Here is a 24181-nt window from a genome sequence, read left to right on the forward strand (position 1 = left end):
AAAAAATTAGTCCTATCTATGTTTACACACCCATTTCCTTTTAAATATACATATACCGTGACCTAAAGAAGAAGACGCAATTGGCTTAATGTGATGAGCGAACAGACCTTATCCACATACAGTGAATACAAGCACATACTAGGGTTATACTTTGAGGAGAGTGAAGGAAATCGTGCCATGCAAAATTCCCATGATCTATAAATAAAACTGGAAATACTGGAAACTGTGTGAATCACCCTGATGGCGATTTATTACTTTGCTCCTACAAATGAAAACAAAAAGAATAATGTAGATAGTTCTCATAGGGTCTGACAGGCCTGGCAGCAAATTGTTTGTATATGGCCTTTTATTGATGTGATTCAGTTCTTTCTACGGAAGAGTACACAACGCAATAAACCCATTTTTTATTAGTTTAGAGCTCCCCAACTAAAACATCAATAAAAAGTTGTCAGGTGTTCTAGTCTTTTACCACGTTATTTAACCACTTGAGGATTTTGGGAGTAGGGGGTACCCCCAAAAAAACTCTTTGAAGGAGAAGCTTGTTTGGCTGTACTTCTCCTGTGGATCACAGGAGTGAAGTTCTTTTGCACTCTTGTGACCTGTTTTCAGCAGGTCATATGGTCGGGATCAGCCCACATGCCTGGACCGGCACCTGGCTTAGCCTTTCAGCGAGCCTCTGAGAGCCTGAGCCGACTGCTCCCACCCCTTCCACAGCCCAGTGCTCCAGTGAGCGAGGAGGGGCAGAGCAGAGTGTCGGTGACTGACCTTCACCAGCTATGCTGTGAGAACGGAGCGATCAACGGTGTTTGATCGCTCCGGTTCTCAGTGATGGAGCCGGCGGGGTACAGATGAATTATTACCATCGTCCCCTTCTGTGTGCTCTTGGCTGTTTATTTTCTAAGCTGATATAACATTTTTTTAGTCTTCATTTTTTTTTTCTCTTTTTTTCAATAAATAATTTTGCCCATGCTTTTTATTTAACATTATGTTTTCGGCTTCAGATTACAAAGAGATGCATGTATTACTTTTGCATAATGAGTAAGGCAAGCCATAGATCAGGGATATGCAATTAGCGGACCTCCAGCTGTTGCAGAACTACAAATCCCATGAGGCATAGCAAGACTCTGACAGCTACAAGCATGACACCCAGAGGCAGAGGCATGATGGGACTTGTAGCTTTTCAACAGCTGGAGGTCCACTAATTGCATATCCCTGCCATAGATGATGTGATTTTCTTTCCTGTAACCACGTGTTGCAGGAAAGAAAATTGCTCGATTTTTTTTTTTTTTTTATCCCCCCCCCATCAACAAAGTTGATGGCGGCATCCCTTCCACGGAGCTATTGTGTTCTCGGGATGCAGGGAGCTTTTCCTGCCAGGTGAACACAGAATTACTTCTAGCGCCTATAGTGCTGGCAATAATCGCATGCAAGAAATCTGTAATGCTGGTTGTACTCAAGTCAATTGATGGAAGGACTTTTAGTACAATCAGCTTGCTCATACATGGATCGAATCTCAGCGGGTCCCTCCTAAACTGGCTATGCTTAAACAACAGAAATGGTTATGGTTAACCATATGGTTAATGGTTACAATGGTTATGCTTAAACAATAGAACCAAAGCTAAAATGTAAGAATTGTTTGGGCAATAAGGTATACTATAGCTATGGGCGCTAAAGTTGTTTAAAAAAAAAAAATCCGCTTTAAACATTAAATTTGTTTCTAAGAAAAATACATTTTACTTTTAGAATTTGAAAGTTTTGCTATGAATCCATCCTCTCAAAGTGACAAAATGTTCATGTTTCCTTGATCCTGAAGAAAGTGTCTCGCACATGCTCTATTTTGGAGCTGCTTGGAGGGGTGCTGGGCCAGTCTATTCACACACGTCCTGGGCCTGCTGTGATTTGCTTTTCACTTGTGTGCACACTTTATGGATAAATCATGGCATATTGTGCTATTTTCAGATCAAAGAATAGGAATGTGAAACTGCAGTACAGTTTGCGTTATAGTGCTTGATGTAAATTAATGAATATTGTTTGGAAGAGAAAAATTGATGGGTGACTTTTTGACCCACGCGGTGTATTTATGTGTTAGGAAAGGAACTTGGCTTATTAACAAAAGTAGCACAGTGCACGTAGAGTAAAAGTAACGTTTTCTTATGACTGGGCTGTATGTGGTCCATAAAGTCAGAATCAAATACCTTTTTCTTTAGCATATATATATATATATATATATATATATATATATATATATATATATATATATATATATATATATATATATATATATATATATATATATATATATATACACACACACACATATTCACAAAGGGTGGGGGGCTGGGATCTGGGGGCCCCCTTATTAAAGGGGACTCCTGGATTCCGATAAGCCGCCTGCAGACCCCGACAACCAATGGCCAGGGTTGTCAGGAAGAGGCCCTTGTCCTCATCAACATGGGGACAAGGTGCTTTGGGGTGGGGGGCTGCAGGGTGCACCCCTGCCCCAAAGCACCCACCCCCCCATGTTGAGGGCATGCGGCCTGGTACGGTTCGGGGGGGGAGGGAGCTCGCTCGTCCCCACCCCCATTCCTGACCGGCCTGGCTGCATGCTTGGATTCGGGGGGGGGGGGGGGACCCCTTCGCCGTTTTTACGGTGTAGGAGGGTTCCCCTTGAGGTCCATACCAGATCCAAGGGCCTGGTATGCTCTTGGAGGGGGGAACCCATGCCGGTTTTTTATTTAAAATTTGGCGCGGAGTTCCCCCTCAAGATCATCCTGAGCACGCTGAAGTCCGCATGCTGAAGTTGGATCGTGCGAGACGACGATCCGACTTTGATCCGACTTCAATGATAGTCAATGGGCTGAAGTAGGATCAAAGTCGGACCAAAGTAGTACAGGGAGCATTTCTAAAGTCATAACGACTTGTGTCGGACCAATTAGGATGGCTCCCATAGGGAAATATTGATTTTCACGTGTCATGCGACATGAGCTCCCAATGTCAGAGCGTTTGTCGGACCAGTGTGAACTCAGCCTCAAGGATGATCAGAAGAAATGGACAGCACCTGAGTTAAATATGAGTGTCACAGCAGAGGGTCTGAATACTTAGGACCATGTGATATTTCAGTTTTTCTTTTTTAATAAATCTGCAAAAATGTCAACAATTCTGTGTTTTTCTGTCAATATGGGGTGCTGTGTGTACATTAATGAGGAAAAAAAATGAACTTAAATGATTTTAGCAAATGGCTGCAATATAACAAAGAGTGAAAAATTTAAGGGGGTCTGAATACTTTCCGTCCCCACTGTAATATATACTTGTAAGTGGTTAACATCTAGGGGGATCAAGGGGTTAAATGTGTGCCTAACTATGTGTAACGTGTGCTGCTTTTACTAATAGATCTCTGTTTCTCATCCCTAATTTGCAGGGATGAAAAACTGACAGATCGTACCCTCTGTACAGAGCTCTGTGTTTGTCACTACAGGGCAGTGGGCTGTGATAGTACACCGCTGATCATGTCCCAATGAATCATTGGCTGGGACTTGCTGACAGGCTCCTGTTGTGTACACTACTACATGCGCACACCCTAAACCCGGAAGCATTCAGTGACTTATGGGTATGGTGCTTTGCTTGTGCAGGCCACCTGTCCGCAACACATTGCGAGCAGGCGGTCTGCGAGTGGTTAAAGTCTGTGGTCAAAATAAACACAAAAATCAGCACAAGGTACATAACTTTCTATTTAATTCCTGTTTTCCCTGACGTTTTCCACTATCCATTTATGAATGAAATGTGATCTGTGAATGGAGGACTTTTCAATCATCTGCCCGTCTCTGATTCATAGAAGCTATAGTACCATAGTATGTATAGTGGGTTTTCAAAGTGTACAGGAATTTGCTTTTCACGACCGGATAAGTGAAGTGAATATCCACACAATGTATTGAGTAAATCGGCCTTCTTGTGTCATGCAAAGCTTTTCTGGTATTTTTCCTCTAGATATCTGCAAGAGTGGGAGATCCATCAATGAGAGTCCCAAAGCTTTCTGTGCTCGCCTACCTTTCAAAGTCTTTCTACCTAGGTGTTTGCCCAAGAATATGACAAAGTAATGAAGAGTTTATAGATGTTCTGTGTGCCCTTAGTCTAAATTGTACATTCCTATAAACTACATTTTTTAATTTGTAGGAGTTTGTGATAGTATTAATAACATTTTGGCTTCTCAACTTTGCAGCTTTAGGTTGAGAGTCCTAAACTGATTTTTTTTCCTACTGATCCTTGTTCCCTGATTAGCAGTATGTCTGGAATATCAAAACAAAATGGGGGCTCGTTCTTAGGACATTTCCACCAGTGCCCCCTTGCATATCTCAGTAGCGCAGTCTGTTTAACCCTGTGAGAACCAGCACAAATCTAATCTTAATTGTTTCTTTTTTTTTTTTTTTTTTTTTTGGCAGAATGACGAAAAACGGAGCCTTGCACTAGGAGGCCATGTGGGTTTCGACAGTCTTCCGGATCAGCTTGTTAGTAAATCTGTCACCCAAGGCTTCTGCTTCAATATCCTCTGCGTGGGTAAGCTGCCTGTAGACTTCTAATCATATATTTATCAAGCTGTGAAAATAGGCTATCTAGTAAGAGTGTTACCATTTACATTTTTTTAAGTTAGCAGTATTTTTTGACTGCAATCGTTCTTTCTATTTGATAACTGTCATTACAGATCCACACTGTTGTAAATTGTTTACAGCTGGTTTGTCTACATTAGAATAGTGAGAAGAAAATAATCAACTTTGTATCTGATTCAATGCCTTAACAGCCAGTAGCCAAAAATTATTATTACGCTCTTGTAATGCACTTAGACCCCTTTTACACTGAGGCACTTTTCAGGTGGTTTAGCGCTAAAAATAGCGCCTGAAAATTGCCTCTCAAGCCTCCCCAGTGATAATGGGCGGCACAGTGGTGTAGTGGGTAGCACTCTCGCCTAGCAGTAAGAAGGGTCACTGGTTCGAATCCCAACCACGACACTACCTGCCTGGAGTTTGCATGTTCTCCCTGTGCCTGTGTGGGTTTCCCCCGGGTACTCCGGTTTCCTCCCACACTCCAAAGACATGCTGGTAGGTTAATTGGATCCTGTCTAAATTGTCTCTAGTATGTATGAATGTGAGTTAGGGACCTTAGATTGTAAGCTCCTTGAGGGTAGGGACTGATGTGGATGTACAATGTATATGTAAAGCGCTGCGTAAATTGACGGTGCTATATAAGTACCTGAAATAAATAAATAAAAATAAATAAAGCCCCAACGATGCTTTCACACTGGGGCGGTGCGCTTGCAGGATGGGAAAAAAAGTCCTGTAAGCCGCATCTTTGGGGCAGTTTGGGAGCAGTGTATATGCCCTGCCCACTGAAATGAATAAGCAGTGCTGCCAAAGCGCCTGCAAAGCACTTCGGCAGCGCCGCAACACGGGCGCTATTAACCCTTTCTTCGGCTGCTAGCGGTGCTTTACCGCTAACGCGGCGTGGCCCCAGTGTGGCAGGGGTCTTATATAAACAGTGGAGATCACAAATGACTAGAAACAGTTTGTGCACCTACTAACGGTAATCACAAATAAGATGCACACCTTGGTAAAGTCTACATGGAGGTGTTGGTGAGTAAACTAAATGATTAATGTATCTTAAATAGATGTTTACTCCAAAAGCATTTTAAAATTTAATTTGATCAAAATAAAAAAAAATCATTTTGAATTAAAAAAAAAAATCTTTCTTTCTTTCTTTCTTTCTTTCTTTCTTTCTTTCTTTCTTTCTTTCCTTCCTTCCTTCCTTCCTTCCTTCCTTCCTTCCTTCCTTCCTTCCTTCCTTCCTTCCTTCCTTCCTTCCTTCCTTCCTTCCTTCCTTCCTTCCTTCCTTCCTTCCTTCCTTCCTTCCTTCCTTCCTTCCCTCCCTCCCTCCCTCCCTTCCTCGTTGACATTTGAACTACATGTGAAATACACATACAATGCATTTGCTCCTCCTTTCATGCTGAATCTCCATATAACTGATTTCCAGCTGTCTGTGCAATATTTCCTGTAGTGTCATGCTTATCCATGTTGCATACAGACATGGACTATTTTCACATTGCCAAGTTTTTTCATTCATGCTGTCATGCTTTTGATCTTTGCTATTTTGCCAGTGTCTTGACTTTGTCCTTAATTATCTTAACTGTTTAATGTATGCTGCTGTTCAGGTGTATGGCAGGCCAGGGGGGAGGGTAACCTTTTCATTCCATTTTAATCAGTTGGATGTTTTTAGGTCAGCGTTTACACTAACTGTACTATTCAATAAAGTTTGTTCTGATACCATTTCCAGTTCTGTTTTTCGAATGAGATGCACCTTAGAAAACAGCAGTTGGAGAGTAAAAGTTGCTGTGGGGCAAAAAATAAATAAATTAATTAAAATAATGCTAGGACTGCTCTAGAGCAGTGGTCGCCAACCTTTCAGACCTCATGGACCACTAAACGCACAATTTTGAATCCTGCGGACCACTAACATGAATTTTACATGCCTCATACACACAATGCCTTACAGAGACTGATCATAGGATGTGAACTCCTTATCAAGCCATGTGCTCAAGCTCCATACACCCTCCCACAATCTGATCAGTACTGTCACTGGAAGTCCCTTCCTTCACCTCCTGCTTTCCTCACTACTTCCGGCACCTCCCTCTGAGTTACCAGGAGCTGGAACTACAGAGGTGGCATCAGGTATTAATTTGCGCTGATAGTATTGACTGTCAGCACGCATTGAGAACAACACTGGAAACATTGGGCAGTATACATCCACCACAATGTTAATTTGCCGCAAAACCCATGGAGACCACCAAAATTTTCTCACCACATTTGATTCCTAATGAAAACTGCCCAGATTTTGCCCTGTGGGACCACCTTTTCTTTTTAAACAGTAACTTGGGTCATGCCTTGATTGGGTCAGTCCCTGCACTGCATGGGTTAAATACAAATTTTAGGGATGAGGAATAAAGTGAATTACTTGCCTCATTCTTGTAGGCTCCTTTGCACTGTACGGCCCGTCCCCCAAAGCCTACTTTTGTCATTTCTCAACCAGAAGTAGTCTCACTGATATGGTCACGCACAATGGATGATTAGCAGGCCTGCATTGTTTGTGAGAATGCCAAGAGTCAGTGTTAGAAAGACGATAGGAGCTTTGGCAGAGCCGATGGTCTGAACTGCCACTGTATTGGGTATATTCTACACCTGCCCAGAGATCAGCTTTAGAGTACATTCTTAAAAGTTGCTGCTTCTACAGGAGTTTTTCCTGTAGAACACACTCAATGTTGCCCTATGTGTCCATGCACATTAGGACTTTTTAATGGCATTTTTTAAGCTTCGTGTTTAGAGGCAGGAAAAAACCTCTTCTGGATTGCGTTTTTTTGAGAGGAGCTTTTATGCAGGAAAAAAACACAACGCTTATAAACACACGTTTAGGAGCGTTTTTTCGTTTGCAAGTGTACGTTGAAAAATGAGAAGGGGGGGGGGGGGGGGCAAATGGCCATAAATTCCCCTAAACTCTTGTGCAATACGAGCTACTATGAACTTTTTTTTTCCTGCCAGAGGTTTTTGCATATTTATTTATTTTTTAGGCTCCTAGTGTGCATGGACCCTAAAGTTTAACTTACAAACTGACTCAATGTAAGTATCCATCTCTGATATCTATAGGGTCACTGAAGATACTGAAAATGAGTTTGGTCGTTCACACTACATACTGTGATGGAACTAATATTCAAGGTGTTGCTCCAGCAGCTTCCCCTCGGCACAGTGAAAACGGGTGGTTACTTGCTTGAGATCTTCACCATTCATTTTCTCTGTAAATAAGACGTTCTCTGATTGGATGAGGTGAACATTGTGACATCAGCCAACCCCCCTGTTCTTTCAGGGAACTTCAGAGAAAAAAAATAGGTATCACCTGAATATTGAAGGTGATGAGCAAGCATGGACTATTATAGTGATTTTGAGCATCCCCAGAGGCCCTTAAGATATCAAGTTATTATTATTATTATTATTATTTTTATTTTTTTTTTCAGAATAATTTTTTTTTTTTTAAAGCAAAAGATCAATTTTTTTTTTTTTTTTTTTAGCCTTTACTTTTAAAGATAAAGGAGATGTTTAGAGTCTCTTTGACTTCTATTACAAGGGATGTTTAACTTTCTTGTAATAGGAATAAAAGTGATAAAAAAAAAGGGACTGTGTAAAATTTAAAAAAAAAAAATTAATAATAATTTAAAAAAAATTTAAAGCGCACCCATCCCACCGTGCTCGTGCACAAAAGCGAATGTAGAAGTAGGTCACACACACATATGTAAACAATGTTTGCACCACACGTGTGTTATTGCCAATAATGTCCCATCATGGGCAGTAATTCTTGCTTTGGACCTCCTCTGTTAATCTAAAGTGGTAACTTTTAAAGGCTTTTAAAGCGTCGCCTATGTATAGTAAAATTGACCTTGTTTGTCGCCATTGCACAGGCTTGGGCAATTTATATAATGTTTGGGGGGTTCTGAGTAATTTTCTTGCAAATAAAACTGATTGTCACATTTAAACAATTAAGTGCCAGAAAAGGCCTGGCCTTCAAGTTGATACTTGCATTGAGCTGAGCTGGACCGTTGTAAGTATGGAAAAAAGAGAATTCTTGAAGTTCTGCTTTTGGTTCTGGATTCTATTGTCCTGGTAAAATGCAGTGTTGGAATGCAGCCATATGCATGGTGTCCCATAAAGTTATTAACTAGTTGTCTGTCTGTGGAGGGAGAATCTGCTGTACTGAACAGAGACTTTCTGTTTAAATATATCACGGGTCATCCAGAATATAGATCCGTTTCCTACTGAATTAAGCAGTGGTGTAGTGGGTAGCATTTTCGCCTAGCAGTAAAAAGGGTCGCTTGTTCAAATCCCGACCACGCTACTACCTGCCTGGAGTTTGCATGATCTCCCTGTGTTCTATATGGGGTACTCCGGTTTCCTCCCACACCCCAAAGACATGCTGCTAGGTTAATTGGCTTCTGTCCAAAATGGCCCTATTATGTGTATGTGTAAATATGTGTTTGGGACCTTAGGTTGTAAGCTCCTTGAGAGTAGGGACTGATGTGAATGTACAATGTATATGTAAAGTGCTGCGTAAATTGACAGTGCTATATAAGTACCTGAAATAATAATACTGAATCCTTTCCATTTTTACCATTTGAATAGTAAACATAGGACAATACTACATGGCTGATGATACTGAGAAGTAAGATCCCCCTTTTCTCCCCCATGGCTCCAGCTTACCTTCTAAAAACCTCGCAGTTTTTGACTCCTCCAGGATAATGCCCAGCATTCCAGAAGGGCAGTAGACTGTGCAGCCTTTCAAGTGCAGGGTCTCTTCTGCACAGATGTTACTCCTCTATTATTACTGTTCTTTCACAAGTTCATGACCTAGTTTTAGGGTTTCATTATTGCAGAAGGAGTACACACTTAATATTTACTTTTGTGATGGTTTAACATGTGCATATAGAAAATGTTTACTATAGAGAATTTCATTGTGACCATTAATATAGCAATTTGTCCTTGCCAGCCACAACACTGTTCATCCATGAGTGGCATATTAAGGGTGTGGGGGGTGTACACTTTTATTTCAAACTGAGAAATGAGCAATGTCTAGAAGACCCCCAGATCCCTCCTCTGCCCTTAAAAGCATTTGATCACACCAAGATCGGTTGTTGGAATGCTTTTGATTTTTGAAAATGGCTCAGTTTACATCTGGTTAAACCAGAAGTAATGTCAGGTTATCGCTTCCGGGTTGCCATATCCCAGAGCTGAACAAAGCTGATCCAGAACCCCCCTCCCCCCCTTTTAGTTATCCGCTAGGATTGCTTTTACAAAAAATAAATAATAATAAAAAAAAAAAAAAAAACAGCACCGTGATGATACCTGCAGCTTCAGGCATCATTCTGGTATAACCACTTGCAGTCCAGTAATGTACCAGTAATGTACCAAGTACTTGGCTAGACATAATTGAATCTAGTTATTTATTCACTTCTGTATTCATTTAAACATTGTACAACCATATCTCCAGCAAAAGCTTTTTTTTCTGGATAGTGTTGGGGAAGAGTAGATCAGGTATTAGTTTTTACTGTTCTCTGTGACCCCATTGGGATGTTTTAATTCCTATTTAGGTGACAATATTGCCGCTCTCCCTGAGCCTCCTTTTATTTATATTTTTTTGTCCAATCGCAGCCCAAGCAAACAGAACTTTAAGACTTAATATCTAAGCACTCCCTTTTTAGATGGGTGCACCAATACAAATGTTTCAAGAAAAAGGTGTTGAATGATGTTGAACTTTGCTTGAAATTGATTTTTACAGCTATTGGTGAAAATTGAAAGTGATATTGAACCTAAAACCAAAAATGTCATTTATTGCACCACTTTAATCCTTCGATATTACTTTTTTTTTTTTTTTTTTTTTTATAAGGGCTTTTTTTATGTTTTCACCTGGTGATCTGGCCAGTAACACGCCTCCTGTATTAGAGCACCTCCGCTCTGGATGAAAAACCACAGGGGGCACAGCACACAGCTGCATTGTTACTCCAGGGGGAGGGACGTGTTAGATGTATTATCAGATTTAGATAAACTAACAAATTGAAGCCAAACGCCAGCTCATATGCACTGACTCAAGCGGTTACAGCAACAGTTCTTTTTAATTTGGGAAGAAGGTTTTACATGAATAAATAAAACCTGACCATTGTAAGCACACCTGTCAGTGATAAATTTCTTTGTCTCACTACTCTCTGCTACTTTTGCAGGAGAGCTCGTTCTGTTGAAAAACCCTTACTGGCTGGATCACAAGGTGAAAATATAGAAGAGAGCCTAAAAAAGAAAACTAATGCAGCTATCAGAAATTGTAAAGTGCAGTATAATGTTTGCTTTTGGGTTTAATACCACTTTAGGACAGAAAATTGATAAAAAAAAATATGCCTGGAATTCTACATTACGATTCATGGTGAAGGAGCTGGGTGCTGCTTTAAAATGCATGCCATTCTTCTGAGGTTTTCTCAAAGTGCTTTTTATGTGGACTCTGGCATGTGGTGATTAGAGGGCATCTTGGTGTTTTTAGCATATCCTTTATCAGGAGAGTCATTAGTGCTGAATGCACAGTTGATAATTTTCTTGGTTATATTCAACCAAATGCGGAGTACAGGTGGCATCATGCAGGTTTTCATTGTTCGGGCCGGGTTCACACTTGTATGACAAACACTCTGACATTGGGAGCTCGTGTCTCCTGTCGTGTGAAAATCAATGTTTCAATATGAGGGCCGTCTTAACTGGTCCGACTTTGAAAATGCTTCCTGCACTACTTTGGTCCTACTTCAGCCCACTGAATATCACAGAAGTCGGATTGCCGTCTTAATTGATCCGACTTTGGCATGCGACTTGTGCTCTGATCTTGAAGATGAACTCCACACCAAATTAAAAAAAAAAAAAAAATCATGGGTTTCCCCTACAAGAGCATACCAGGCCCTTCGGCCTGGCATGGACTTTAAGGGGAACCCCCATGCCGAACAAATGTCGTAGGTCGTCCCCCCCCCCCCCCCCCCAAAATCCATACCAGACCCTTATCCGAGCATGCAGGTCAGGAAAGAGGGTGGGGACCAGTGAGCGCCCCCCCCCCTTCTAAACCATACCAGGCCGCATGCCCTCAACATGGGGGGGTGGGTGCTTTAGGGCTCCCAAAGCACCTTGTCCCCATGTTGATGAAGACGAGGACCTCTTCCCGACAACCCTGGCCATTGGTTGTCGGGGTCTGCGGGTGGAGGGCTTATTGGAATCTGGAAGCCCTCTTTAACAAGGGGGGGGCCACCAGGTCCCGACCCACCCCCACCCCATGTGAATGAGTCTGGGGTACATTGTACCCCTACCCATTCACCCCAAAAAAAAAAAAAATGCAGTACACAGGTTTTTAAAGTAATTTATTAAGGAAGCTCTGGCCTTAAGGGGGAGCAGATACCTGTCTAATACAGTCCGATCTATGCCTTTTTTTTTTTTTTTTTTTTTCACTCTTCTGTGATCCTGGCCTCTCCCTCCTGTTCAGTGCCCCTACAGCAAGCAGCTTGCTATGGGGCACCTGAGCTGAGTCACAGCTCCCTGTGTCCATCCAGACATGGAATCCTGGCTCCATCCCCTCTCTGCTCTGATTGGCTAGCTGACTTTGGCTGACACACAGCAGCGGGGCCATTGGCTGTCAATCAGGAGGGAGAATCTCGGACAGCTGAGACACTCATGGACAAGGCTGGACAGAGGGACCTCTGTTAAGTATTGGGGGGCTGAGAGCAGCTGCTGCACACAGCTTTTTATTGAAATGCATAGAATGCATTAAGATTAAAAACCTTCTGCCTTTACAACCCCTTTGATGCATTCTATGCATTAAGATAAAAAACCTTCTGTGTGTAGCCCCCCTAATAATTACTTGAGCCCCCTCTCTATCCAGTGATATCCACAAGTGCCTCATCCGTCCCGGACTCTCCCTCCTGATTGACTGAGACACAGCAGTGGCTCCATTGGTTCCCGCTGCTGCCAATCAAACTCGGCCAATCAGGAGAGAGAGGAGGCCAAATTTTTAAAGATGGGCAGTGCTGCAAAGCAAAACCTTTTTTTTTTTTTTTTTTTTTTTTTCTGCTATTCTTCCTGGACGCTTGGCGGGGGGTGTTTAGGCAACTTAAGGGTGGTTTTTTTTATGTTGATGGGCGGGTTTGCAGGGCGTATTTAGCTAGCTAACACAAGCCATTTGCCACAGTGTCAGTGCCGATTTTGATGTTGTTGCAGATTCGTTGCAGGACCCTCTAATTTGCACATAGTTGTGTAAGTACAGTTCTATTATGCTTTTTTCTTAACCTCTTCAGGGCTGGGTGTGCACAGGGGATGTAAACAGTGGACATGTATAAAACCTGTCCATCGTTTGCCTAAACGCGCCCCGCAAGCGCCCAGGAAGAATAGCAGAAAAAGTTTTGTTTTTGAAGCACTGGCCATCTTTAAAAATTCTGCCCCCATCTTTGCAGCATTCAGTAACATGCGGTTTAGTGCAGCGCATATTTAAAAGTGCTGCCCTTTTTTTTTTTTTTTTTTTTTTTCTGAGGTTCAGTGTTTTGCAGCCCATTCAATTTAAAAAAAAATACAGGCAATAGAAGACACTTGGATGAAACTGCAAACTTTAGCGGGAAATCTGTCTGTGAACGCGTGTCATTTCAAGAAATATTTTCTGAAGCCCTACGTCAGCAAAACGAAGGCATTTCTCAAAATATGTCAGACATGTTCACAAACGCCTGATCTCTGTGTAGATACAGGTGGTGTTCCTGCTGCAAGTCATTCATGTGACTCACATTGGGATTTTCTATATACATTTTATGTGTCTTATCTGAAATCTGTTTTCATTTAAAATGCTATAGTTTGTGTGGGTGGGAAACAAAATGACAATCCCTTAAACTCTGAAATTTGAGGCTATTTTAATTACACATTTATATGTTTATTAACATAATCATTTTAAATTCGCCCCCGGAGAGTCCCTACTGTGCTTATTAAATATTCATTGATGGAAAATTGTTGTGAGAATAATTGATCTACAGTTTGCCTCATGCACACATACAGGATTAAGGGTAAACTACATGTCGATGTACGTGATCTTCTAAAGGAGTGTTAGTATTTTAAAAACCTTATTTTTCTGTGCATATTTTTCTTTTTTTATTTATTAGTAATCTCTGGGTCAGCACTGAACACAGCTAAGCTAGCTGAGCTCATCTCAGCAGTCATGAAACTGAACACCTGGCAGATATTAGGGATGCTGAAATTAATCGTTGCATTGATACATCGTGATTCCGGTGTCCCCGATGCGGCATCGATGCATAAGGACCGGAAAATCTATGTCCGGTGACGTCATTACTACTAGCCCCACCCCTCCCGGGAAAGCGCTCCGAGCGTATTTTTAAAATGACTTTATTTTAATTAATGTTGTATTACAATGGATGCTGTGCCCCCGCTGTATGTGCTTTTTACAAAACGATGTCACTTCATACTGAATTTCGCCGTAGTACGATCCCGCTCATGTGACTCCCGACGTCACCGGGATATTCAGTCCCGCCCACCTCTCTTCTGATACGATAACTATAGTCAGCGGGCGGAACTGAGAATTCCCTGCTGACATCAGGACTCGGGAGACACGTGAGAGGAGAGCAGAGGGGAGAGCGGAGAGGGGCGGGACGAGCCGGGAGTCACATGAGCAGGATCGTACTTTATTAAAAGAAAGTAATTGTGGGGGGGGGGTTAGTGATGGCTGCGTTTGACAGGCACAAGTGGCTGCGTTTGACGGGCACAGTGAGGCTGCATTTGATGCAGGAGGTTCAGTATTTTTCAGTTTGTTTGCGCCCCTCAAAAAAATTTTGAGCACCAGCTGCCACTGGTCAGCACAGAGACAGTACAGTGAACTTCACAGGGCTGTTTGTCATCTGTGGATTCTATCCCTTCTGACCTCCAAGCAGCCGTGTGTGTGAATCTCTGTACCTTGTAGTGCACCGGATTAGTGCACTTTTTAAGGGAGTGAGGTTATTTTTAATTCAAAGTGGAGTTCCAGTCAATTTTTTGTTTATTAGAAGTCAGCAGCTACAAAAAAAGTGCATCTCCTGTCTTTTAATAAATAGACACTCGCCTGTCCCACAATCCAGCGACGTGGCCACCCAAACCCTCCCTTCTCTCCCCTGCCTGCCCACAGCGCTGGCAATACTACTGTGGGCATCCGGCTGTGACAGCTTGCAGCTTCACAGCCGGGTGCGCATGTCTCACTGCGCTTTCCTGCATAGCCGGGCAATCTTTTGGGAACTGTGATGTCTCCCAGAAGATTGCAGGGTGGAAGGGCCGCCTAGGGAAGTGGGAGCTCGTCGGTAATCGTGATGCATCGCGGAATCAAATCAAATTGAATCGTTGACCAGATAATCGTAATCGAATCGTGAGACCAGTGAAGATGCACACCCCTAGCAGATATAGAAAACACATTTTAATTCTGTTATGTATCAAAATGTATTAAAAGTATTTCAGCGCACAACTCCTTAATCAGCCTTGCACAGTAGCACCCACACTGTGGGGGTGAGGAATCTAATGCTTACAGGATGGATAAGCACAGGTATTACTTAAAACGACATTAAACCCAAAACTAAAAATGTAATACAGTGGGTATAGAAAAGAATCGCCCCCTTTAAATCGCATTTTGTTGCTTTGCAGCCCAAAATGAAGACAGACATGGTTTTTGTTTTATTCAGCTGTATTTACTCAGTGCAACTTATAACATCCAAGTATAAGCAATAACACCAACATGTCAGAAAAAAATGAAAATAATTCAAAAACCAATTTCCTGAGTTGGAAAAAGGATCACCCCCCTCCTAAAAATGACTTGTAAACTCAATTTAGGTGTAGCTAGTCGCCTTCCCAATGGCACACAAAGCCATTTGACTTTCAACTGTGATCAGTTTTGGTCATTTTGATTGGCTCAGCTTGAAAAGAGCTTTCCTGGAGCATTTCTGTCCCTGATAGTGCAGCTGAAGCAAACAATCAACTTTAAGTGGCAAGGCACTGTGAAAAGTTCTCCAGGATAAAGTTGTGGACAGGAGTCGGGAGATGAATACAAAAAAAATTTAAAAAGCTTTATCAATGCCTAGAAGCACAGTGAAGTCTATTATTAGGAATTGGAAGGTATTTGGTGGTACGACACAGACCCTCCCTGGATCAGGATGTCCCTCCAAACTGGATGAGAGCGCCAGGAAGAAACTGGTCAGAGAGGCTATCAAGATGCCTACAGCAACTCTGAAACAGTAGGAATTTATGACAGAGTGATCATTGTGACAACAATATCACAAATTATCCACAAATGTGTCTTGTATAGAGGGGTTGCAAGAAAAAAGCCACTCCCCAAGAAAGGCCACATGCAGTCAGGACTGAGCTTTGCCAAAATGCACCTTGATTCTGAGGCCACATGGAAAAAGGTGGTATGGTCAGATGAGACTAAAATTGAATTATTTGGCTTCAACACCATATTATTACTGGCGGAAATCCAATACATCTCACCATCCAAATAACACCATTCCTACAGTAAAGCATGGAGGTGGTAATATCCTGTTATGGGATTGTTTCTCTGCAGCAGGGACTGGGGAACTTGTCAGTATAGTAGGAAAAATAGATGGGGCAAAATACCATAAAATTCTTGAGGAAAATCTGCTGACCTCTGCCAAAAAGTTGTCAATGGGAAGGTTTACCTTTCAACATGACAATGACCCAAAGCACAAAGCAAAAATGACCACACAGTGGTTGAAGCAGAAGAATTTGAATGTTTTTCAGAGCCTAGTCAGAGCCCAGACTTGAACCCCCTGGAAAATCTGTGGCCTGAAGAGCGCAGTCCACAAACTGTCACCATCAGATTTACCTGAACGTGAGCAGTTTTGCAAAGAAGAGTGGGCAAATATTGCAAAGTCTAGATGTGCAAAGTTAGTAGAGACATATCCCAACAGACTAAAGGCTGTAATTAAAGCAAAAGGTGGTTCAACAAAATACTGACATAAGGGGGGTGATCCTTTTTCCAACTCCAGTGATTCTGTTTTTGAAATTTTTATGACAAAAAAAAATTCTGACATGTTGGTGTTCTCTCTTTGACTTGGATGTTATAAGCTGTACTGAGTAAATACAGTGGGTAAAACAAAAACATGTCGGTCTTCATTTCAGGCTGCAAAGCAGCAAAATGTGATTATTTTAAAGGGGGGTGGTTCTTTTCTATACCCACTGTATATATTTCAATAATTTGCTTAGAGTGCAGTGTTTAGCCTGGATTCACATTGCAGCGATTTGGAATGCGATTTGACATCAAATCGCATGCCAAATCAGCGGCTGTTAATGGCATCGATCTGTATTTAGGGTGTAACATGGTGCAGATGGACCAAGCTCTTGTCTCCTTTTAAATTGTCATGTCTGTGCAGAGCTCCACCCGCACAGCTTCAACATTCATTCTAAAGATCTGTGAATAAATAAACTACATGTCCTATCTGCTACTGTAGCAGACGGACTTTTGGTTCTTGATGGAACACGAGTGCGTTGATACCCGCACTCAGTCTATTGATATTTTCTCCAGCTCTGCAACTGAAAATCCATATCTCGGTACAGCCAGGGAGCTGGAAGAAATGTCTGCTGGTGCAGTGGTTTACTGACTGGTGAAAAAATAATAAATGATCATTTTTTTACCTGCAAAAATATGTGAATTTATTTTTTTAAAGGCCACAGGCAGAAATGTATCTCTGGAAATTGATGGCAGCTTTCTGCCCCTCGTCAATTGAAGTACATGGTTACCAGTGCACCAGCACCCTTTGTGAGCTGCAAAGTATATCTAAAGCCAATTCATTTTGTTGCATTAAGTAAAACCACTGTCAGTTGTTTGTCATGTTGGTCTTATTAGGGAGATTAACGGGTCTTATTCTACAGCATCAGCAATAATTTGTGAATTCTTTGTACTTCTAACTAATTAGACATGCGTCACTTGACCAGGTGTGCCCACTGGAAAATTCTCCCTTTGCTCCTATTCTGATGACCACTCAGATTTCTGGCTTTACCCTCTTTCATTCCCAGAGACACTGGTGATCAGGGCTATTTGAGAACGGATCTCTAGAGCGGGAACACAGACAGCAATTAAACTTGACAAAAGTTTTACATTTAGGTATGCTGTAACTGCGGGCAATAACAGCATATTTGCGCTACTTTATTCTTTCCACTGTGCCTTAGTTGAAAACAGGATTTCACTGAGTAAGTTAGAACATCTGCTGAAAAATAATTAAAATATGGAAAGGCAATTAATCAAAGATGTGGAAGATTTGCTATGAATAAAACGTTGTTAATGTTACAATAATAACTTGGTGAAAATATGCAATGGCTTCTCTATTGACCTTCCCAACAAAATGCTTGGAATGTAACTGGCTGCTCTGGGCAACTCCTTTATTGCAGTTTGTGTTATGTATGGTGTAAATTCTAGATGGTTTAATAACTAGATAAGATCACTAGGGAAGTTCAGCTGTTGTAAGATTGTACTGTATAAGAAGTAATAAGTGTATAAATCCTAACTGTGAACTTCTTAAAATCCCGAGCAGTGGTATCAGCCCTGATCTATTCTCTGTAAACTACAGACCACCCCCAACCCATATGGAGGTAGGAAAAGGTAGTGTTCTGTAGTTCAATTTAGGAGTGACCAACCTAGGGGTAAATCCACTGATAGAGTACAATTAGTAAGCATTGTCCGCCTAGGACAGGGGAGTATGTAACTGTAACTGGCAGGATCACTTGGTGAAAAGCCTGAAAAAAAAAAAAGGACTTATGTGGCCACCACAACTTGGTACTGGTATGCTGCAATATATAGTATTGTTTTTTAGGTTAGATATGGTACTATAATTTGTATAATTAAATTACCTTATTTATCTCTCTCAGGTGAAACCGGTATTGGAAAGTCCACATTAATGAACACACTCTTTAATACAACGTTTGAGACGGAAGAAGCCAGCCATTATGAGAACGGAGTTCGTTTACGACCACGCACATATGAACTTCAGGAAAGCAATGTACACCTGAAACTGACGATTGTGGACACCGTGGGCTTTGGGGACCAGATCAACAAAGACGATAGGCAAGCTTCAGAGATGGCTTGATTTTGTTTGGTATATCTGGGATAGTAGGGTAGGGACTGTATTGAAAGTCTAAACTTCTATTTAGTTTTTCACTTTGTTGGGGTGAGACTCTCTGACGTCATGGCTGAGCTCCATTAAACTGCAATTCTGCCATCCAATGAGAGCCCCAAGCTGCTAAGACTGATAAGACAGGGCAGTGGCGGTTGGCAAGGCTTGGCCCTCAAGTTGAGAAATTAGGGCCCCAATCACAAAGGCTTTAACTTGTAAATAAGGGTAATAGCTGGCATTGTAAGGTGTCTTCTCTCAAGTAGGACTTTTTACTTTGAAGGGACTGCTGTCTCAAATAATATTGTATTTCAAGGAAATTAAAAATAACCTGTCCAGCATAAATAATGGGTTTGGACAAACTATAATTCTGAATATTCCTCGTGACATAGTTAAATTAATCTAATAAAGAAATACTTTATTCCTTCCTCCCACAGGCTTCCTCCTCTGTGATCGGTCCCCCTGAAGGCACTTCATTTTGCTACTTTCTGCCGGTTGCAGCTTTCTGATGTCATCACGTACAATACAGAGTCAACAGTCCTGCATTGTACTTGAGGATGTAGATGGCCAGGTAGAGTGGTAGAGCCCTCGCTGCTGTGGGGGATTAGGAATAAAGGAAATATTTATATATATATTCCTTTCCCCTGAGCCGAGCATTTAACTTATGCAGTTCTGGGGGACCCAGAATCCACATGGGAGACTGAAGTGAGCTGAAAGAAGGTTCTGTAATCAGATGATGCGAATATTGAGCCTTTTACCATTCAGACTGTAGGCTGTGTAGCGCTCAGAAGCTTTCTGGTGGCAGCATCATTATTTTACAGGATTTATATAGTGCCAACAGTTTGTGCAGAGCATGGTGTTGGGATGCAAATCTGTCTGGTACTAGAAGGCTTCTGAGGGTAGAATGAATGTAGCAAACATATTCCAGGAGGAAAACTCAATGTAGTCTTCAAAACCCTGAGCATAGTGCAATATTTCTTCTAGCAGGACTATGCATAAAGTGAATACTGCACAATAGAGCCGCAATATTAATAGTGGAGAATCGTTTTCGTGATTCTCCGCTCGCCACGATCGAAAGTCCGGATTTGGGTTTCTGACCCATCAAGCAATTTGTTGTAATGTGCTCACATTAAAAGCGTGCATCGCGGTGTCCCCGGGATGTTTCCTGTTTCCTGTTTCCCTGTTGCGGAGGGGAGGGGAAGCCGTCGGAGCCAGCGTGAAACGTCTGACGTCACTCGGCAAAGAATAATGTGATTGGTCGGGTATTGTTTCTTTTGCCCAGAGGTCTCGGTGACAGCGCACCAGCACAAGCGTGACTGCAGCTGCAGGCTGCAGCACTGATGAATTTACAAAATGTGAGCTGCTATACTTCTTTTTTTTTTTTTTTTTTTTTTTTTCTTTTTTTTTTTTTTTTTTAGAATCAGCAAATGCTTTCTTTGTATTCTTACTCTTTCAATCAAGTCTCAATTAATCAATCTCTCTGAATGAATCTCTCTCTGTCACTCTCTGTCAATCAATCACTCTCAAATTGAGTGATTGATTGATTCAGAGAGATTGATAAATTCAGAGAGATTGATTAATTCAGAGATTGAGTGAGAGTCGCAATCATTCCATCTCTCGCAATCAGTCATTCCATCTCTCGCAATCATTCCATCTCTCGCAATCAATCATTCCATCTCTCGCAATCAATCATTCCATCTCTCGCAATCAGTCATTCCATCTCTCGCAATCAATCATTCCATCTCTCGCAATCAGTCATTCCATCTCTCGCAATCAGTCATTCCATCTCTCGCAATCAATCATTCCATCTCTCGCAATCAATCATTCCATCTCTCGCAATCAATCATTCCATCTCTCGCAATCAATCATTCCATCTCTCGCAATCAATCATTCCATCTCTCGCAATCAATCATTCCATCTCTCGCAATCAATCATTCCATCTCTCGCAATCAGTCATTCCATCTCTCGCAATCAGTCATTCCATCTCTCGCAATCAATCATTCCATCTCTCGCAATCAATCATTCCATCTCTCGCAATCAATCATTCCATCTCTCGCAATCAATCATTCCATCTCTCGCAATCAATCATTCCATCTCTCGCAATCAATCATTCCATCTCTCGCAATCAATCATTCCATCTCTCGCAATCAATCATTCCATCTCTCGCAATCAATCATTCCATCTCTCGCAATCAATCATTCCATCTCTCGCAATCAATCATTCCATCTCTCGCAATCAATCATTCCATCTCTCGCAGTCAATCATTCCATCTCTCGCAGTCAATCATTCCATCTCTCGCAATCAATCATTCCATCTCTCGCAATCAATCATTCCATCTCTCGCAATCAATCATTCCATCTCTCGCAATCAATCATTCCATCTCTCGCAATCAATCATTCCATCTCTCGCAATCAATCATTCCATCTCTCGCAATCAATCATTCCATCTCTCGCAATCAATCATTCCATCTCTCGCAGTCAATCATTCCATCTCTCGCAGTCAATCATTCCATCTCTCGCAATCAATCATTCCATCTCTCGCAATCAATCATTCCATCTCTCGCAATCAATCATTCCATCTCTCGCAATCAATCATTCCATCTCTCGCAATCAATCTCTCTCAACTAATGTTATTGCAATCTTGTTTGTTCAGAGGTTGTAAATCTTTAAAATCTTTAATATATATATATATATATATATATATATATATATATATATATATATATTTATCTTTTTGATGTATTGTATTCTGGCTGGTCACATGACACACCAGGCCCTCTTCCATCGCCTGATCTTTTTCAACAGTGGAAGGCCATTGGAGATGCATGGAGTAGTAGCGCTGTCTATCGGCAACACTATCTACATCCATAAACTATAAACAAAGATTTTTGTGGAGTGGAACAGTTATGACCTACATTCATAGAATATCCTCGGTCTTCCTGGTTAAATGAATGGACATTCAACAAACTGGGGCCATCTTGTTGCCAAAAGAAAGTACTATTAGTAATGGCTCTAGGTAAACTCTGCCATCTGATCGATCGTTCCTGCTGAACCGGCTTAATTTCGATCTCTGTGTACTAAAACTGCACGATTAATCATTAAGAATCGTTATTGCGATTTTTTTTTTTTTTTTTTTTTTTTTCCTTCCTATTTCCCTCTTGCGATCTTGACAAAGTATTTCCCGATTCTTTCTATGCAGAGAATTCTCTCTGCTCTGCTGAAGCCAACAGCTTCAAAAGAAAGGGAAAAAGAAAAACGGGCAGTCTGCCAAGAATCACAACACTCTAGCAGTGGAACTAAGTATAAACTAAGAATAAACATTGTAGCCATTTGTCCTTTTGGATCAGATTTAGATTTTTGGGAAAAAATTACACTTTAATGAATTAAAAAAAAAAAAAAAAAAAAAAACTAACCAGTAAAGTTAGCCCAATTCTTTTGTATAATGTCAAAGATTTTACACCGCGAGAATTGTGAGAAAATCGTGATCTTTTTAATCGTGATTCTCATTTTGGCCAGAACCGTGCAGCTCTAGTGTGTACCCATTTCTATTTAACAGAAGCCGATCAGAAGATCACACTGAGGCATTTTTCAGGCGCTTTTGGGATAAAAATAGCACCTGAAAAAACTGCTCCTCTGCAGGGCTTTCACACTGAGCCGATGCGCTGGCAGGACGTTAAAAAAACTCTTGCAAGCAGCATCTTTGGAGTGGTGCCCATTGAAATGGATGGGCACTGTTGCTGAACCACCGGCAAAGCGCCGCTGCAGCAGCGCTTTACGGGTCGTTCTGCTTTAATTAAGAGATATAATGGCAATTGGGTAAAATTATTAAAAAGCTACTTTTGTTTGCTTCTTTTGAGATGTGATAATCATCACCTGAACACACAAACTGCCTGAATTGGCCGGCAGTCATTTCACATCTTTTCCTACATGAACAATGAACTTGATAATCTATTTGGCAACTATAGTGAGCATTTTCACTTTGCCAAACTCTTGATAGATCAAAGTCTGGAAGTCAGACAGGACTGAAATATTTTCCTCAACCTGACAAATGTGATTTCCTAATTATAGGTTGCAAGCTGTTACCGTTTTGCTATGTGATTATTCCAGATACGTTTGTGTCTTTTGGAAGAACCTTTCTAGGAATGTGTAGAACTGAGGTATAAACCAGACCCTTTAATAGTATAAACCTCTAATTAATGTCCTAAAGCATGGTGATAAAGCATGCCTCTTAATGACAGGCTTTCAGTCTGTCTGCTACTGACACTAACAAAGTACTTGTAAAAGGTCATGGTCAGGTGAACCCTAAATTAGGTGATCTTCTTACACTACAGCCAACCACCCATATTGATAATTCTGTCATTTTTTGTTGAGTAAGGCAATTTATGGCTTTTTGGCCTCTAAATTAGTTTATGCATCCATTCATTCATATAGCCATTCATTCACAGGGTGTACTATTGTGATAACTGTGATTGGTCCGGTGGACACAGTGGGTAACCGTTCGTGCTGCATTGTGACCCAAAGGGTGCATGCGAAGCACGTGACTAGGACGACGTCATATGATGTCCTTCCGGAACCGTAGTGATCCCGCTCGGCCATAGTTTGTCTGTAAGCTGGATGGGAAGTGGTTAAAATCTTTGAGTGATTAAGCAGCACTGTCTGAGAAACGTCAACCAGTAACTGTCTCCTTAAGGAGAAACGTTTTCTGTATCTAAACTTAAAAAAAAAATGTTTTAATATATTGCAGCTTTCTAGCTCTTAGATGTGATGTCTTCATTAGTTTTCCTTTTTTCTGGCTTAGAACAATTTCACCAAGCACAGAAAACCTGTTGATCTTGCTATGGGTGCAGAGTCACTTCCTGTGAGCTGAAAAGATCACACATCTTTTATCTATCTTGTGTAAACTACATCCATCAATCCACCATGTAATGGACATGAACAAAGGCAGACATGTTTGAAGGCCAGCATATATGCTCACCATGACTTCCTCAACAGAATGGAGAACTAAGTGTTGATATAAGGGGGACATGAAGTATTATTTGCAAGCTCACTAGGTGAAAATAAAGGGTAAAAAAAAAACTTATTGCAGTCACCACATCTAAGAGTTTATTAACACAGGTGTACTGATCTATATGTCCATGTGAAGAGGCCATCTTCACCTGTGAGGGATGCAGAGGTGTTCCACATAGCCCAGTGCAGACTGTCTGTTCAAATTAACGACAGCAGCCAGCTGCACGGATCTCCATGTATAGCATGGGGTGTACACCGGTGTGGGTCCAATACACAGTTCAGAAAACAGTCTGTGTCCTCATCCGTGCATTGGACCCTCACAAATGTACACTCCAGGAATTTGTGGAGGCCTGTGCAGCCGGGTGCCTTTCATTGATGTGAACAGGCTGCCTGCAATGGGCTGTGTGAAACACCTGTACATCTCACGTGGGTGATGAAAGCA

General features: G+C 41.5%; 1 protein-coding gene across 3 annotated transcripts in view; it reads left to right on the top strand.

The window, feature by feature from the left end:
- Positions 1 to 24181, top strand: part of SEPTIN8 (septin 8) — a 186966-nt gene that overhangs the window by 64090 nt on the left and 98695 nt on the right. For all 3 annotated transcript variants that reach the window (XM_073620667.1, XM_073620666.1, XM_073620668.1), the window contains exons 2-3: positions 4437 to 4551; positions 18492 to 18687. In XM_073620667.1, the coding sequence (XP_073476768.1) occupies positions 4437 to 4551; positions 18492 to 18687 (311 nt within the window). The remainder of the gene's footprint in view (positions 1 to 4436; positions 4552 to 18491; positions 18688 to 24181) is intronic.

The sequence above is a fragment of the Aquarana catesbeiana genome, linkage group LG03 (genome assembly GCF_042186555.1).
Source record: "Aquarana catesbeiana isolate 2022-GZ linkage group LG03, ASM4218655v1, whole genome shotgun sequence".
Taxonomy (NCBI): domain Eukaryota; kingdom Metazoa; phylum Chordata; class Amphibia; order Anura; family Ranidae; genus Aquarana; species Aquarana catesbeiana.